The sequence below is a fragment of the Haplochromis burtoni genome, unplaced genomic scaffold, assembly GCF_018398535.1.
Source record: "Haplochromis burtoni strain Fernald_Lab_line unplaced genomic scaffold, NCSU_Asbu1 Contig_106, whole genome shotgun sequence".
Classification (NCBI taxonomy): Eukaryota; Metazoa; Chordata; class Actinopteri; order Cichliformes; family Cichlidae; genus Haplochromis; species Haplochromis burtoni.
The window spans coordinates 1,827,729-1,841,628 of NW_024582467.1; the positions used below are offsets into that span (position 1 = coordinate 1,827,729).

Below are 13,900 nucleotides of genomic sequence, written 5' to 3' on the forward strand. Positions count from 1 at the left end.
ACTGCCTCACAAGTTAGCAGTGTCTTCAGCTGTGTGTATCATTGCTAGTCTCTAAATGTGTGTGTGTGTGTGTTTATTCAGGACGGCGTGGGTTCAGAAAATCAAGGCAGCTTCAGAGCTCTTCATAGAGACGGAGAAGAAGAAGCGGGAGAAAGCATATCTAGGTACCTGTCCCACTGAAATAAACATCCTCAGATTGACCATGATCAGAAATGTCCTCTGACTCCTCCATGTCTCTGTGCCTCAGTACGTTCCCAGAGGGCTACAGGTATCGGGAGACTGATGGTCAACATTGTGGAGGGAATTGAGCTCAAACCCTGTCGCTCCCACGGTACGTGTGAACTCCTTTTAACTAAATTTGGAAAAGGAAAAACGTTGATTTCAGTTATTGGTTATACATAAGTTCTGTTCTTCCAGGAAAAAGCAACCCGTACTGCGAGGTGACCATGGGCTCCCAGTGCCATATCACAAAAACATTACAGGTAAAACATTACAGGTCTACAGGCAGGCGTTCATTATTATTCCATATTTCAGATTCATTGACTTTTTCATAATAAAACGTATTAATTCATAACGATTGACAGCTCAGTCACAGCTACAGTACACCACTGCAGTGCTGGTTCACTGCTGCAGGGACACAAATATGTCTGCTATAATTTATATTTCACACCATCGTTTTGCTGTTTTCTCTCTTTTTCAGGACACTTTGAATCCAAAGTGGAATTCCAACTGTCAGTTTTTTATTAAGGACCTGGAACAGGACGTCCTCTGTATCACTGTGTTTGAACGAGACCAGTTCTCGCCTGATGGTCAGTGATAGTCGCACGCTGATTTAAATCCCTTCATTTCACGTTCCCTGTCCTTTTCAGGAAGTATGAGTGGTTTTGTTTTCTGTCTGTTTATCATCCTCTTTGCCTCCAGACTTCTTGGGCAGGACAGAAATCCGGTTAGCGGAAATAAAGAAGGACCAGGGCTCTAAAGGACCAATCACAAAGAGGCTGCTGCTCCACGAGGTTCCTACGGGAGAGATCGTCGTTAGGCTCGACCTTCAGCTGTTTGAAGAACCGTGAAACCTGGACGGGGCCACGGCGGACTGGATTGGCCCAAAAAGGACCTGTAGGAGATGATAGTTTGGACTGGACAGCTTAGATGGATTAGACTGGACTGGACAACTGGACTGGTCTCAAATCTTTATTTCTCCGCGTGTACGTCTGAGCTTTTTATATCCAGAGAGAAAGGATCAGTTAGCTAAGGGTACAATGATGCCATTACTAAACATCTTCAAGTTTAAAACAAAAAGGAATAACTTCATGAATTACCAGCTGGAGAAAGGACCTTCACATGCACACAAAAGCCAAAGTGGCTGAAAATGTGTGTAACTCCATTTCAGCTCCTAAACATTAAAGACAAGCAGCAGTTAGGGTCACCATGGCAATCCTGAGCACGCCTCTTGAAAAACACATCACCGCCTCCAGTCTGTGCCTCCTATCGACCTGCTTACACACCGTGGCTGCGGCAAGAAGACTCTCCACAGCGTTTCTGTTTCTGTCAGATTTCCATTCGATTCTGTGCAGCAGGCGGCGCTCCTGTGAGTCTGAGGCCTCCATAGTCAAAAGATAGAGCAGACACATGATCCCATGTTCTGCTTATAGTCTGGATCAGCTCTAGTGGGCTTGGTGTTAGATTACAGAGAGGGTTTTTAGAAGAACTTCCTCCCTCAGTCGAGATGAACATTACGCCCATTCATCTGACTGAGATTGCATTAATATATGTGAATAATACAAATATTAATGCATTTTTAGCCACTAACAATAATATACTCTATGCTGGGATTTTTGCTTTGCAGCAATCACACCAAATATGTGACACACTGATATAAAAATAGAGATGAAGTGGACTGGGATCATAAAAAGTTGGTATGAGATTCTTATCATTTCTGGCTTATTCATTTCAGTGGAGAGGGTAAATAAAGAGCTCAACATCCAAATGAGATTTATAGATTTTATTCATCTAAATCTAAATTTGTGTGGATTTTTTAAATGTCACATACACGTTCACGTCTTAAATCTGGTGTGCTGGTGCTTCCGTGGTTAGAGATTGGACCGTTTCAGCAGGTCTGTCCTGTGATCTGACATTTAAAGAAGCAGCTCGACGGGTTTTCTAGTCTGCAAATGGTTCTCAGTCACGTTGGTACCACTGAGAAGTGAAAATCCGAGACCTGGTCCAGTCCAGTCCAGTCTGCTTGTGCCCCCTCCCTCCTTCAGGACCGGTCCACGTCAGTATTTAGTCGAGTCTTGGAGAAGATCAGTCAGGTCTTTACTGTCTCCTCTCCCTCTGCTTCATCCAGACAGTCTCACAAACACTCCAGCGACAATCCCAGCCCTCCTTCTTTGTCCAACCAAACCCAGACCTTTATGTGAGAGAGTGTGTTTGTGTGTCTGTGAGAGTGTGTGCGTGTGTGTGAGGCAGACGGCCGATGCGAATGACGGTACGAGTGTAAAGATGGACAGGCTAACTAAAAGCACGGTTCAGTCTCCACGCATTTTTACACAGAGTCTCTCAGAGTCTTATGATCAACTCTTTGGGCTTCGGCTCATGTGAGGGGACATTTTTTATAATTTCGCTCAGTTTGGACGCTCACTGAACGCTCGCCACGTTATCTCAGAAAGTGCTAATATGTACAGGTTAAATGAGAAATCCTAACGATGCAAAATAAGCTGAAGATATAGAGACCCTGATATATGACTGGTGTAAATACATTACAGACAAGATGTCCCCTTCACATGCGTCTGTGGTAATAATGCTGATAATAAGACAGGGAACAGGCGTGAAAGCTGATTTAAACTGAGGTACTGTAAAGAAGAATGTCTTAACTGTTCAGGGTGTTTTTGTTTTTTTGTTTTTATGTATATGTGGGGGGGTCGCAGATTTAGACGATTTCTGTCACACATCTGAACTCTGATGTTATGTTGCTGCTGTGTTGAGCTGTCACAGTGGCCGTCACTATGCAGGGAGGGTAAACCCTGAGGGATTTCGAGGGCCCGCCGCTGGACTGGGGCCCTCGAGCAGGCTCCGTAGGGCACAGATGTATTTTATAGGAATAGCATTTTGACCATTTTCACAGTTTAACCCTATGAAAAGCTCAGAGTAGAAACAACGGTACTGTGCGTCGGCACTCCCAGCACTTTGAAAAGCAGATTTTGGAGCAGAGCAGGACACGAATCTCCTGAATTTCACCCAGCAGCTGTTTTGGGTAATCAGAGCAGGAAGTCTAATAAAAAGAGGCACTCAAACAATGTGTTTTTATTAAAGTCTTATCATTTTAAAGACATTTTAATGAAGATAAGCAAACTGTACTTGAGCCCAAAGGTGGATCCCAGCAAATAAAAGAAAGTCAGGAGTGAATTTCAGATGCAGTCGTTGGATTTTCTTCTTAAATGAAGAGAATGTAAAAAGAAAAGAGTGATCTGCACAGACTGCTACCATTTTTGTTCAGCATAAGAACTTTATATTTAAAGTAATGGCAATAACTGTGAAGCTGTAATTTGTGGACTGAACTTATTGTCCAAACTATATCTTCTTTCAAAAACTGTCCCAATGTTTCAATTTCAAGCACACTTTGAAATGAATACTTCTCTGATCTTCCTCCTAAAGTTTCCTCGAGCTGATTATTCAAAACGGCGGCTGCGTTCGCCGACAAGGCCGGAAACATCGCCTAGCTAGGTTGCTTAGTAAGATTGTAGATAAGTTAGTTAGCGAGCCACTCGGCCGGTTAGTAAATCTAGTTAGGTGTTTTAATTTAGTGCCAAGTTACAGTAATGTTCTAAATTACCACGAAGACAACAGTTACCTTAGTGACCAGCCACTGTCCAATCAGAAGTCGGCGAGGCTCGGGCAGCTTCAGCAGCTTGACTATGGAGGAAGGTGTGAACGAATGTTTGTGTTTCCCCAGACTGAAGCTGATGATGATGATGATGAATGATGATAAAGCTGTCTTACACCCCTCTGTACTGTCCTGCTCAGCCCCTCTCGCCTCCTCCTCTCCTCACTGTACTGAAACTAACCCAATCCAGTTTGAACCTAACTGTCTACCTTCCAGGTTGTGTATAATACTGCTGTTATCTGAGAGTTAATATATGAGCGATAAAGGCAGCCTGCTGTTAATTATCACTGTAGAAGATGATGTACGTTGTTGTCTTTCGGTGTTCAGAATAAACTTCAGTTGGACCAAGAACTGCACTGCCTGTGCTGCTGTTTTCATTATGGATTTAACTACTTGTATGATCCAATCATAGACTGTAACTAAAAGATGTATGTACAGGACTGTGCAAAATTCTTGAGCCACCATTAATTTGTTCAATGTTTTGCTAGGAAAATGGGGCACGGATGCAGTCATGCACAGAGACAGTATATGAGGCAAAAACTGTTCTCACGAGCTTGAAAGTCGATATCTGGTGTGACGATCTTCATTCTCCGACAGCCTGAACTCTCTGAGGCAGCTTTCTGTAAGCAGTCTTCAGGAATTTTCTCTGGGCTTCTGGAAGGATATTCAAAGCTCTTGGCATGTTGGCTCGCTCTTTTATTTATTATTGTTCTTCAATAAAGCTAATGTCTGTGCAGGTTTAAAGTAAAAATGTATGTAGAAAAGCAATGATGCTTCTCAAAGCATCCTAGTTCGGGCACTGCATGCAGATCTGGCTTTGTAAAAGGCACTCAGATTTCTAACATGTTCTTTTTATTTATTTTTACCAAAAGAAAAAAAGAAAGAAAGCAGTGACTTTGAAAAGAAAGCAAAATAATCTTCGTAACATACCTGATAATTGTTTATAATGTGTAATAATTATAGTGGTTTCAAATACATTTTGCACATCATACTAGATTATTTGATCGCAGTGAAGTGGTGGTGGGGTTAATTAGAGCAAACATAAGCACCTAATAGCACATCAACCGATCTGCGTCTGACCGCAACATTTGTTTGGATGTGTTTGAACTATTTCAGCTTTTACTTTGAAAATACCAGGAAATAAGCAAATTCTTTATGCAATCATTGTTAGAAAAAAAGGGGAAAAAAAACAGGCAGAACGACAACTGAGCTGAGCGCGTGAGACAGTCAGCAAAAACACACTGAAGCAAACTTTATTTAAACCGGCCCAGGTAACAGCGGTGCAGCAGGAGAGGGAGGCTCGGGACATTCAGTTCTTTCACAGAGAGGGAGGAAACCCCTCAGGATCACTTCCCAAACACACACTGGGAATATTTCTCCAAACTTCTGATAGATTTCATTTAAACCAGCATGGCTGCTGCGCTGTTCAGAGCTGCAACAGGACTGAGTGTCAGAGTAGGTATACTTTATTTTTACATTTATTCTGTAGCTGATAGAACGAGTTTGTGTCTGCAGCTTCTCATTACTTTACAGCTGATTAACAGCCTGGCATGCACACAACACACACACACACACACACACAACACACACAGATAACAAGTTTTAGTTTTATTGAGAGGCCCCACATGAAACCGAATCATTTTATTGTAAATGAGTCCAGTTTAGATTAACTGGGTTCTGGTTTTCAGGCTCATGAGAAACGCTGTGTTCTGATAAAGATGGCAGTGGCGCTCAGTCACGGAGTCTGAGCATGGTTTTATACTAAATAACTGCAAGTATTTAGACTAATCATTTTACACAAGTTAACCAGTCAAATTGGATCGTGGTTATTGTTTCATAAGCTGGAGATCATTTATGCAAGTAGTTTAATATCTGCATATTAAATAACTCAGACTTTAAAGCTGCTAAATGTTTGTAATGTGCAATAAAAAGTAGGCGCAGACATTTGCAACATATTTCTATCTGCACTTAGTTGTATATACAATTAGACTTTTTACCACTCATGTTTTCGTGATTTTGTTTACAATACTGCTTATTATTTCCACTACTGTAGCAAATGCAATGAAATCTCATTATGTGCACTGTAAGGTGGAAATTTGAATTTAATTAAAGTTCTTCTGGCTACAGTTTGTAAGATAAACTGTTACCACCAGGGGGCAGTGTTTTACCAGTGGGCGTGTAAAATGTTCTCAGACCTGTGCTACTATTCAGGTTCTTTTTTTTTTTTTTTTATCCCTTTCCATTTTTTGTGTTTGTCTTTTCCAAGGCCATCCTGGAAATGAGAGTGTGACGTAATTTGGGTTTATGTCAGGAAGGGCACCCGACATAAAACTGCCAAATCAAACAATTGGTGACCCCATGTAGCAAGAGGGCATGAAGATGGGCTGTTTTAGATGTTACTGCTACTCTCAAACTTTTTGAGAGATGTTTTTTTAAATTATTATTGTGTAAAATGCTTCTTAAGCTTAAGGTTTTTCAAAATTTTGAGGCTAAATATCGGGTACTATGGCTATTAATCGCCTATTAATCCCAAATCAGATGAATGGGGGAAAACACTTCCATTTAACTTTATTTCGTGAAAATAACTAAAAATTTCGAGTCATGGATCCTTTGTTTTTGTGGTGGAAACGGGCTTCCATAAGATTCTGTTAATATTATATCAAAAAAAATTGTGATGGTGTTTCTCTCTTATTTTTATATTATATTTATGGACAACAGGCAAAGATTGTTTCAGAAGCAGAGCGAGATAAGTTTCAGTTTATGCAATATAAGCATTTTCTCTCGTGTACTGAGTACTATTACAACACATAACGCCCATTGTAAGAATAAAATACTCTAGTCCCACCTCACAGGCCCTTTTTAGGCACGGTCTTGAAAACCATTCACAGCAGATGGATGCCCCTCCCTTCAGCTGGCGGCTTCTTCCTGCTAAAAGGCAGTTTTTCCTTCCCACTGTTGCCAAAGCATCTGCTTATAGGGGGTCATATGAGTGTTGGGGTTTACTCTATTTTCGTTGTTAATTTTAGGGTCTTATAAATACATAAAATTGAATTGAAAGTAAATGACATTAAAAAAATGACAGTTTAACAATGAAATGTGAGCATTCATGATTTATGTGTGGTTCTGTATGTGTGCATGTTCAGCGGATCCACGGGGAGTTTTGTAGAGTGATGTGGACGCCACAGGCTGCTCGGTTCAGCTCCAAACCATCAGACAGAGACCCGCCACGCAGAACGCACATCAGTAAGAAAACACACGTCCTCTCCTTTTGTCTTCTTTTGGCAGTCTAGACAGAGGCTGGAAACAAGGTCACAGAGAGAGACAGACAAAGAAAAGTACAGTATGCAGCAAAGGTCGCAGCAGACGAAGGGTATAGGAGTTGATTTTGGGGGTTATTACACTTCCTGTTGTGCAGAAATTGCCTGCAACTAAAGATAGTCCTCAGTGAATAGGAATGAGTGTGATAGCTTAAAACAATTACATCTGTTTCCAGTCAAAAGTTCCACATTTCATGCAACTGCAGTATAAAAATCCTCTAAACAAAAGTAAAACAGCTCTCATGTACTCCAGCCTTCCAGTCTCCAGTTTTAGTTTCCCTGACAGGGAAGACGATTTTGCATTCTGCTAATGCGTGCTGCGTGGCCTGTTAAGAATGCATGACAGGACACATTCTTTTGATGGTATTCGTCTGCAAAAAATAACTACACGTTAAAGGTTTAATTAAACCACAACATAAACGTGCGTCTGTATAAGAAGCAGGTGTTTATGGTGGGCGAAGGTTACTTCTAAAAATCAAAATGGTGCTGTGGTCTGATGTCCATAACACTAACAAAAAGTACTGCTATGTGCTACTCTAGAAACTTGTTAAAATCTAATAACATAACTGTATCTGTTATCTCAGCTCCTGCTTTGATAAAATATGAAGAAGATTATTTACCCCACGGAATAGAAACTGCTCACAGTCTTCTCTCTGCTGACAGAGAAAGCCAAGGCCCAGCCTGCAGAAGAAGCTGATAAAGTTCTGGACAAATTCTTCTCTGAAAGGAGGCCAGCCACAGCGCCCCCTGCTGTTGGTGAAGGTCAGTACATTCAGGATGTGCTTAGTCAGGGTAACAGTTGGTAGACACGACTTAGTGGTGTAATAGTGGTGTAATTAATTCACTGTAAATATATGAGTAAAATGTTTCTACAAACAGCTTTTTTGTGCTGCTGCTTGGTTAGGAAACCAAAATGTATCCATTAAAAACAGAATTGGGAGTTTTAGGAGGGCTAATGGAACAGTCATCATCTTAAGATTAGTACAATCTGATTCAAAAAGCTGAAGTGGGTATCAGTGAAACTAGCTGATGTATTCAGATCTGTGTTACGCTCTGTTTATCATGGCAGGAGAGCTCATATAGCATAGCGGACGCTAACAGTAAAGGGTCTAAATTTGGCAGTAATGACTGCGTGCAAAAACAAAAACATTTCTTCTTTCTTGTATGTTTATAAAATTTTTGGCTACATGCATAAACCTGTCAGAGTAGTATATAGAGTATGATAAAGGTAGTGACAAATTCCTGCTTGCTTGCTACTGAATCACCTAAAAGAAATCCATTATTTCTACACAATAATTAACAAAAACCCAGGAAAGGTGAGAAGGTTTCACTCTGGTTAAAGACTTTTTTTCTTGCAGAGCTTTCCAAAGCTTCCGCCATGATAAATACCAGCTCAGCCCAGGATCCACATGAAGCAGCTAACAGAGACTCTTTGGAGAAAGAAGAGGAGAAAGCCAGCAAAGCAGAAGCCATGATACCTGAGTCAACTTTAGCAGAAGTGAAGGCTGATGTGGGGAGTCTTGAAGCTGACGCTCTGCAAGAAACATGTGACTCGCTCCAGAAGGGAGCTGAGGAGCTAGCAAAAGAGTTGGAAGTGAAGATGCCAATAGAAGATGTTTCTGTTTCTGAAGGTGCAACAGAGGTGGACAATTTAACACTAGATTCCATCCCTGAAGCTGCGGATACACTGGAAGCTGAAACATCAGCAGTCCCTGAAGCTGTGATTGGATCTGAGCAAGGACCGATACAGTCGTCTGACACTGACCAGGAACTGAGACTAAATGATGGGGTGATCAATCAGAACAAAGAAAAAGGGGCAGCGGAGCCCGAAGGAAATGTTTTGGAGGCCATGTCTCTTGAGTCTGTGACCTTGGCTGAAGTTGAGGTGTCTTTGGGAACTCTGGAAAGCGAATCTCTGAGTGAAACCTCGACTTATCTGGAGAAAGAAGCTGCAGTTCTTGCTGTAGAGAAGAAGATGGAGGTAGAGGAGGAAACCACTACCAAAGAGATGACTGAGGCTACACACGCTGACCCTCTGTCTCTGCCTGAAGTCGCTTCTCTGCCTGAAGATGTGCAGACTGATGCACTGATGGAGAAGCTGCTCTTTACTGTTCCTGCTAGTGTAGAGGGTGCACGAGAGAGCCCGATTATTGAGGAGGCTGTAACAGCAGACAGTCCGGATGGTAAGTTAAACTCCTGTGAGCGGTGAAGCGATGGTAGAAGAAACAGCTTCTTAAAGGCAAACTGATATTTGGTACGTTAGTTGGTTTTCTTACCAAGAGCTAGATCCAGGAGAGTCACATTAGTTTAACTGAAATCCAGTTTGAACACACACAGCACGCGTTAACGGGGCAAATCTCTGTTAGCGAGTAAATGCGGATCGCCCCGTGTGCGGGGCTGCACAGCATCAACGCGTTAGCGCTGTAGGCTCGTTAACGCGTTAGCGCCGTGCAACCCCACGCACGGGGCGATCCGCATTTACTCGCTAACAGAGATTTGCCGTGTTAATGGAGTTATGGCGTTAACGTCATTTTAACGAGATTAACGCTGACAGCAGTACTTCTTAAAGGTTAAAGTTTCAGAGCTTGGGTTTGACTTTAGCCATGGATCTAAAGTGGAGAAAATAAATAAATAAATAAAATGGGATCCAAAATTAATCCGTGCGGTACACTACAAATGTGTGAAGATGAATAACACTAGATAACATTTCCAAACATTCAACTTACATATTCATTTAAAATAAGTAAAAATTAAACTGTAAATTGTCATTTGTCTTCAGTATAGGAAATAATTAAATGCTTAATATTTATTAGCTGGAAAAACAGGACAAATGGTTGTTATTACATAAAGTGTCATGTTTCGGCTGTGTGCAGGCAGGAGAAGGACCCAAACGCAAAACTCACGACAACAAAATTAAACTCAAAAAGCTGCTTTATTGCAGAATGACATGGAAAAACTAAACTAAACTAAACTAAACTAAGACATGGATAAACTGACACACAGGGAAACACAGCTATGAGGGAGACTATGACACTGTCAAAGAGAAACACAGGGCTTAAATACACTGAGGGATAACGAGGGAATGAGACACAGGAGGAGAGCACAGCTGGGAGTAATCAGGCTGGACGAGACAAGGGAAGCAAAACTAGAAACACTGACATGAGACACGGACCTTCAAAGTAAAACAGGAAACACACTGACTGAACTCTAAACATGTAAACTTAACAGCAACTGGGGAGACAGAACATAGGAACCTGAAACATGGTACAGAAAGGCACAGTAGACACAACATGGAACACAGTGAAGCCATATTACAAGAACTAAGCCTATGATAACCATAACTGAAACCTAGGGAAATAATAACTATAAAGATCAAAACAGCACAACCCACATGAACATAATGAACTCACAGGGAAAGAGTAAAACTAAATACAGTGAACATAGAAGCACAAGACCTCTTCAAAATAAAACAGGAAACATAAGACGCAGACATGACAACCTGAACTAGACAATGTAAGACACAGACATGAAACACATGAAGGGCAAGGGAGACTTAACAGGGGTTGGAGGACACAAGGGGAATCTAATAACAAAGAACTATAACAACCTAGGCATGATAAAAACTTAGAAAACCTAAAGGGCTTAAATATGAACATAAACTAAAACTCCAAAACGCTGGGCCATGAGACCCAGGATCGTGATATAAAGTGGTTACCTCTGGTGACAGAGTAGGCTCTTTTTAGAGGTTAATAATGAAATCAATGAAATTAAATGTACTTGATGCCAACCCACCTTATAAGATGACATTATCTCCACCATTATTTTCTATTTAAGTGAAGCCTCACACTCAGTTTACAAACCAACTGAAATGTGGTTGGATTTCAGAAGACTTGTTGGGACTGACTTCTCACCAGCATCATGTCAGTGGTAACAACGACTCAACTATTATGTTCTCCAACTGGGAACACATATTTCAAGAAACTCCCTTTTTGCTTTGTATGTAGTGTTATGAAGCTTAAGGGCACAGTGCTTATACTGCTGTATGTATGATGATGACTAAGGTTTGTATACAAATACCATATAATTCATTCGTAATACTCCTGTATGGGGGCTGATGGATGTTGTGGGGTTAAACGTAGTTGAAAACACTTAAATATAAACTCTGTGATGAAGACCTTCATTCAAACTTTGACAAAAGCAGATAAAAGGCAGGAAGGGTTTTCAGTTTTTCTATAAAATTCCAAGGAATGTGTCAACTAAAGCTCTGGACCTATGTACTTTACACTGTCCTGTTTCTTCAGTTGTAACAGCTTCTGTTGATAACGTGGCTGCAGAGTCAGATCATCCTCCAGCTCCTCCTCTTCCTCTGAAAGAGGAGCTGCTGGTACAAGAAGAGGAAAGAGCCACAGGAGATAAAGAAGATACAGGGACACACACAGGTAAAGAGCACAGACATATACAGCTATAAGGTGGTTTGTCTACATTAAAGTACATTTTCTGTCCTTATGGTGTCTGTGTTTTGTTGTCTCACTTTGATCATGCTGTATTTTCCAATGACCAGTATCAGCTGGGAGTCAGAAAATGTTGTTTTAATGTGTGTTTTTCAGATTTGGATCCTGTGCAGAGACTCTTCCTGGAGAAGATCAGAGAATACACTAACATGCACAGGTAGAGAGATAAAGAGTTACAGTTGAATTTAATAGGAAAAACATTTAGAGAGTCTACATTACAGCTAGAATAACCAACACATTAATTATTGTACATTTCCTCAGAAGCTTTATCCACACTACCAGATATAATTATCTGTCTGAATCCCATTATCAGAAAATCAACCGTAATTACATTTTCTCTAAGTGTCTGCCAGGTATTGGCCACATGTGGACTGTTTATTCCTACTGTTTGTTCCATGCTACATGTATTCTTATTTAACTTTGAGTATTCCTTTCCTCAAACTGTGTGAGTGAAACTCTTTAACTGGAAGTAAGCCATGTAAAGAGACATCAGCTGATTTGTCATCTCACTCTTTAAGGTCGAATGCAGGATTCCTGGAGGCGGAGCCAGATTACCAAAAAAACCTGTCAGAGGAGACGGCTAAGCTCCAGAGAGTGTATGGAGGAGGAGACCTCAGCAGCTTCCCTCAGTTCACCTTCAATGGTGAGAGTGATGATGAAGGGAGTGATGGGGAATGCTCAGTGACATGGCATTGTGGAGTGTATGAGAAATCCACCTGGACTGTGTATAAAGTATAACGCCGCTCTGTTCCAACCTTTTCAGGTGGCAAATTGCCCTCATAAAATAGATTCATGAATGGGAAAAAATTGGAGCTGTACTGCATGATTTGGGGATCTGGCTTAAATTAAAGTGAGGAGAGACCCTGGGACAGGACCAAGACATACTGCATTCATATCCCCCAGAAGATCTGCGGGTGGTGGCTGAGTACAGGGAGGTCTGAGTGTCTCTACTTAGACTGCTAGATGGATAAGCTGCAGGTTGTAAAATACAGCGTGTTGTCACATAAATCTGATTGAGATCCTTAATTCCAAATATCACATTGGTGGATACCTAATCACAGCAGCAGCTAGAAGTATGATGGGGAAAAACAGAAACATCCACCCAAAAGGGGAGAATTTCAGTTCAGTTTTATTCACATAGTGCCAATTTGCAACAACAGTCACCTCAAAATGTTCTTTATTGTAAGGTGGAGACACTACAATGAGCAAGAAGTTGGTGACAGTGGAAAGTAAAAACTCCCTTTTAACAGGAAGAAACCTCCCTTTGATTTATAGTAGGAATACAAGAGGAAAACTTTTTTTTTAAAAGCTGTTTAAAATGTATAGAAATGCTTAGAATATCTCCCTGTGGAGATGATTCTCTTTGGAATCTTATGATGTTGCTGTTCTGTAGCACTGCTAATGATGGGCAGTAACATGACAAAAATGTTACAAGATAATTAAAAGAAATTAACACACTTCTGCTGTTTTCTCTCTAGATCCCAAATTGGACCAGGAGTCCAAATGATCTGTGAATGGTGCCTCCAACTCTCTACACTCTTCCTCAACCTCTCCCTCTCCATTAACTCCTCAATTCATCTTTATTCCAAGGAAGAAAAAAGAGGAAGCATATGCATTGAAATCTAACGGTGTGGTTCTCTGGCTAAAATGTGGGGAACGTGTTACTTGTGGGTGTTTGTTTTCTGTGTGATGTCCAGTACTGAAATTTATTAGATTAAAACACAAAAAAAGCATTTTTTTAATGTTCAGCAGCGTGTGTGTGTGTGTGTGTGTGTGTGTGTGTGTGTGTGTGTGTGTGTGTGTGTGTTGCAATTAAAGTATAACACACAATGCCTCATTGAACAGCAGATGGAGCTGTCAGCCACATCGCTCTCATTTGGCTCCATTTATCTTCCATATACCTCTCTGTTTCTGCACCTTACACCCTCACATTTCTCTGTATTCTCTGCATATGTGAGCTATCTTTTTCTGTGTTGCCTCTCTCAGTTTTGGCATGTGGTGACAGAAGCAGCACTTGTCACTTCAAACCCCCTGCCCCCACCCACCATCCCTCAGTCACGACTCTGTCATAGAGATGGTGTGAGTCATAAAACGCCAAAAAAAGGAACACAGCACCAAACTACAGCCTAAAAAAAAATCCAAATCCTAAATTTTGCTCTTGCTTTGGCCATTTACGTGTTAATCATTTA

General features: G+C 41.1%; 2 protein-coding genes across 5 annotated transcripts in view; both read left to right on the plus strand.

Annotated features, from left to right (window-relative positions):
* Positions 1–4,234, plus strand: part of itsn1 (intersectin 1 (SH3 domain protein)) — a 50,197-nt gene extending 45,963 nt beyond the window's left edge. For all 4 annotated transcript variants that reach the window (XM_005944246.2, XM_014340709.2, XM_014340710.2 and 1 more), the window contains 5 exons: positions 82–164; positions 248–331; positions 418–482; positions 701–809; positions 922–4,234. In XM_005944246.2, coding sequence (XP_005944308.1) covers positions 82–164; positions 248–331; positions 418–482; positions 701–809; positions 922–1,070 — 490 coding nt within the window. In that variant the 3' untranslated portion in view covers positions 1,071–4,234. The remainder of the gene's footprint in view (positions 1–81; positions 165–247; positions 332–417; positions 483–700; positions 810–921) is intronic.
* Positions 4,235–4,332: 98 nt separating this feature from the next.
* Positions 4,333–13,444, plus strand: LOC102311954. The gene is made up of 8 exons (XM_005944241.3): positions 4,333–5,338; positions 7,027–7,126; positions 7,864–7,962; positions 8,559–9,383; positions 11,502–11,639; positions 11,808–11,868; positions 12,230–12,354; positions 13,190–13,444. The coding sequence occupies exons 1-8, from the start codon at positions 5,294–5,296 to the stop codon at positions 13,216–13,218; spliced, it is 1,422 nt and encodes a 473-aa protein (XP_005944303.1). The 5' UTR covers positions 4,333–5,293; the 3' UTR covers positions 13,219–13,444.
* The last annotated feature ends 456 nt before the right edge of the window (positions 13,445–13,900 follow it).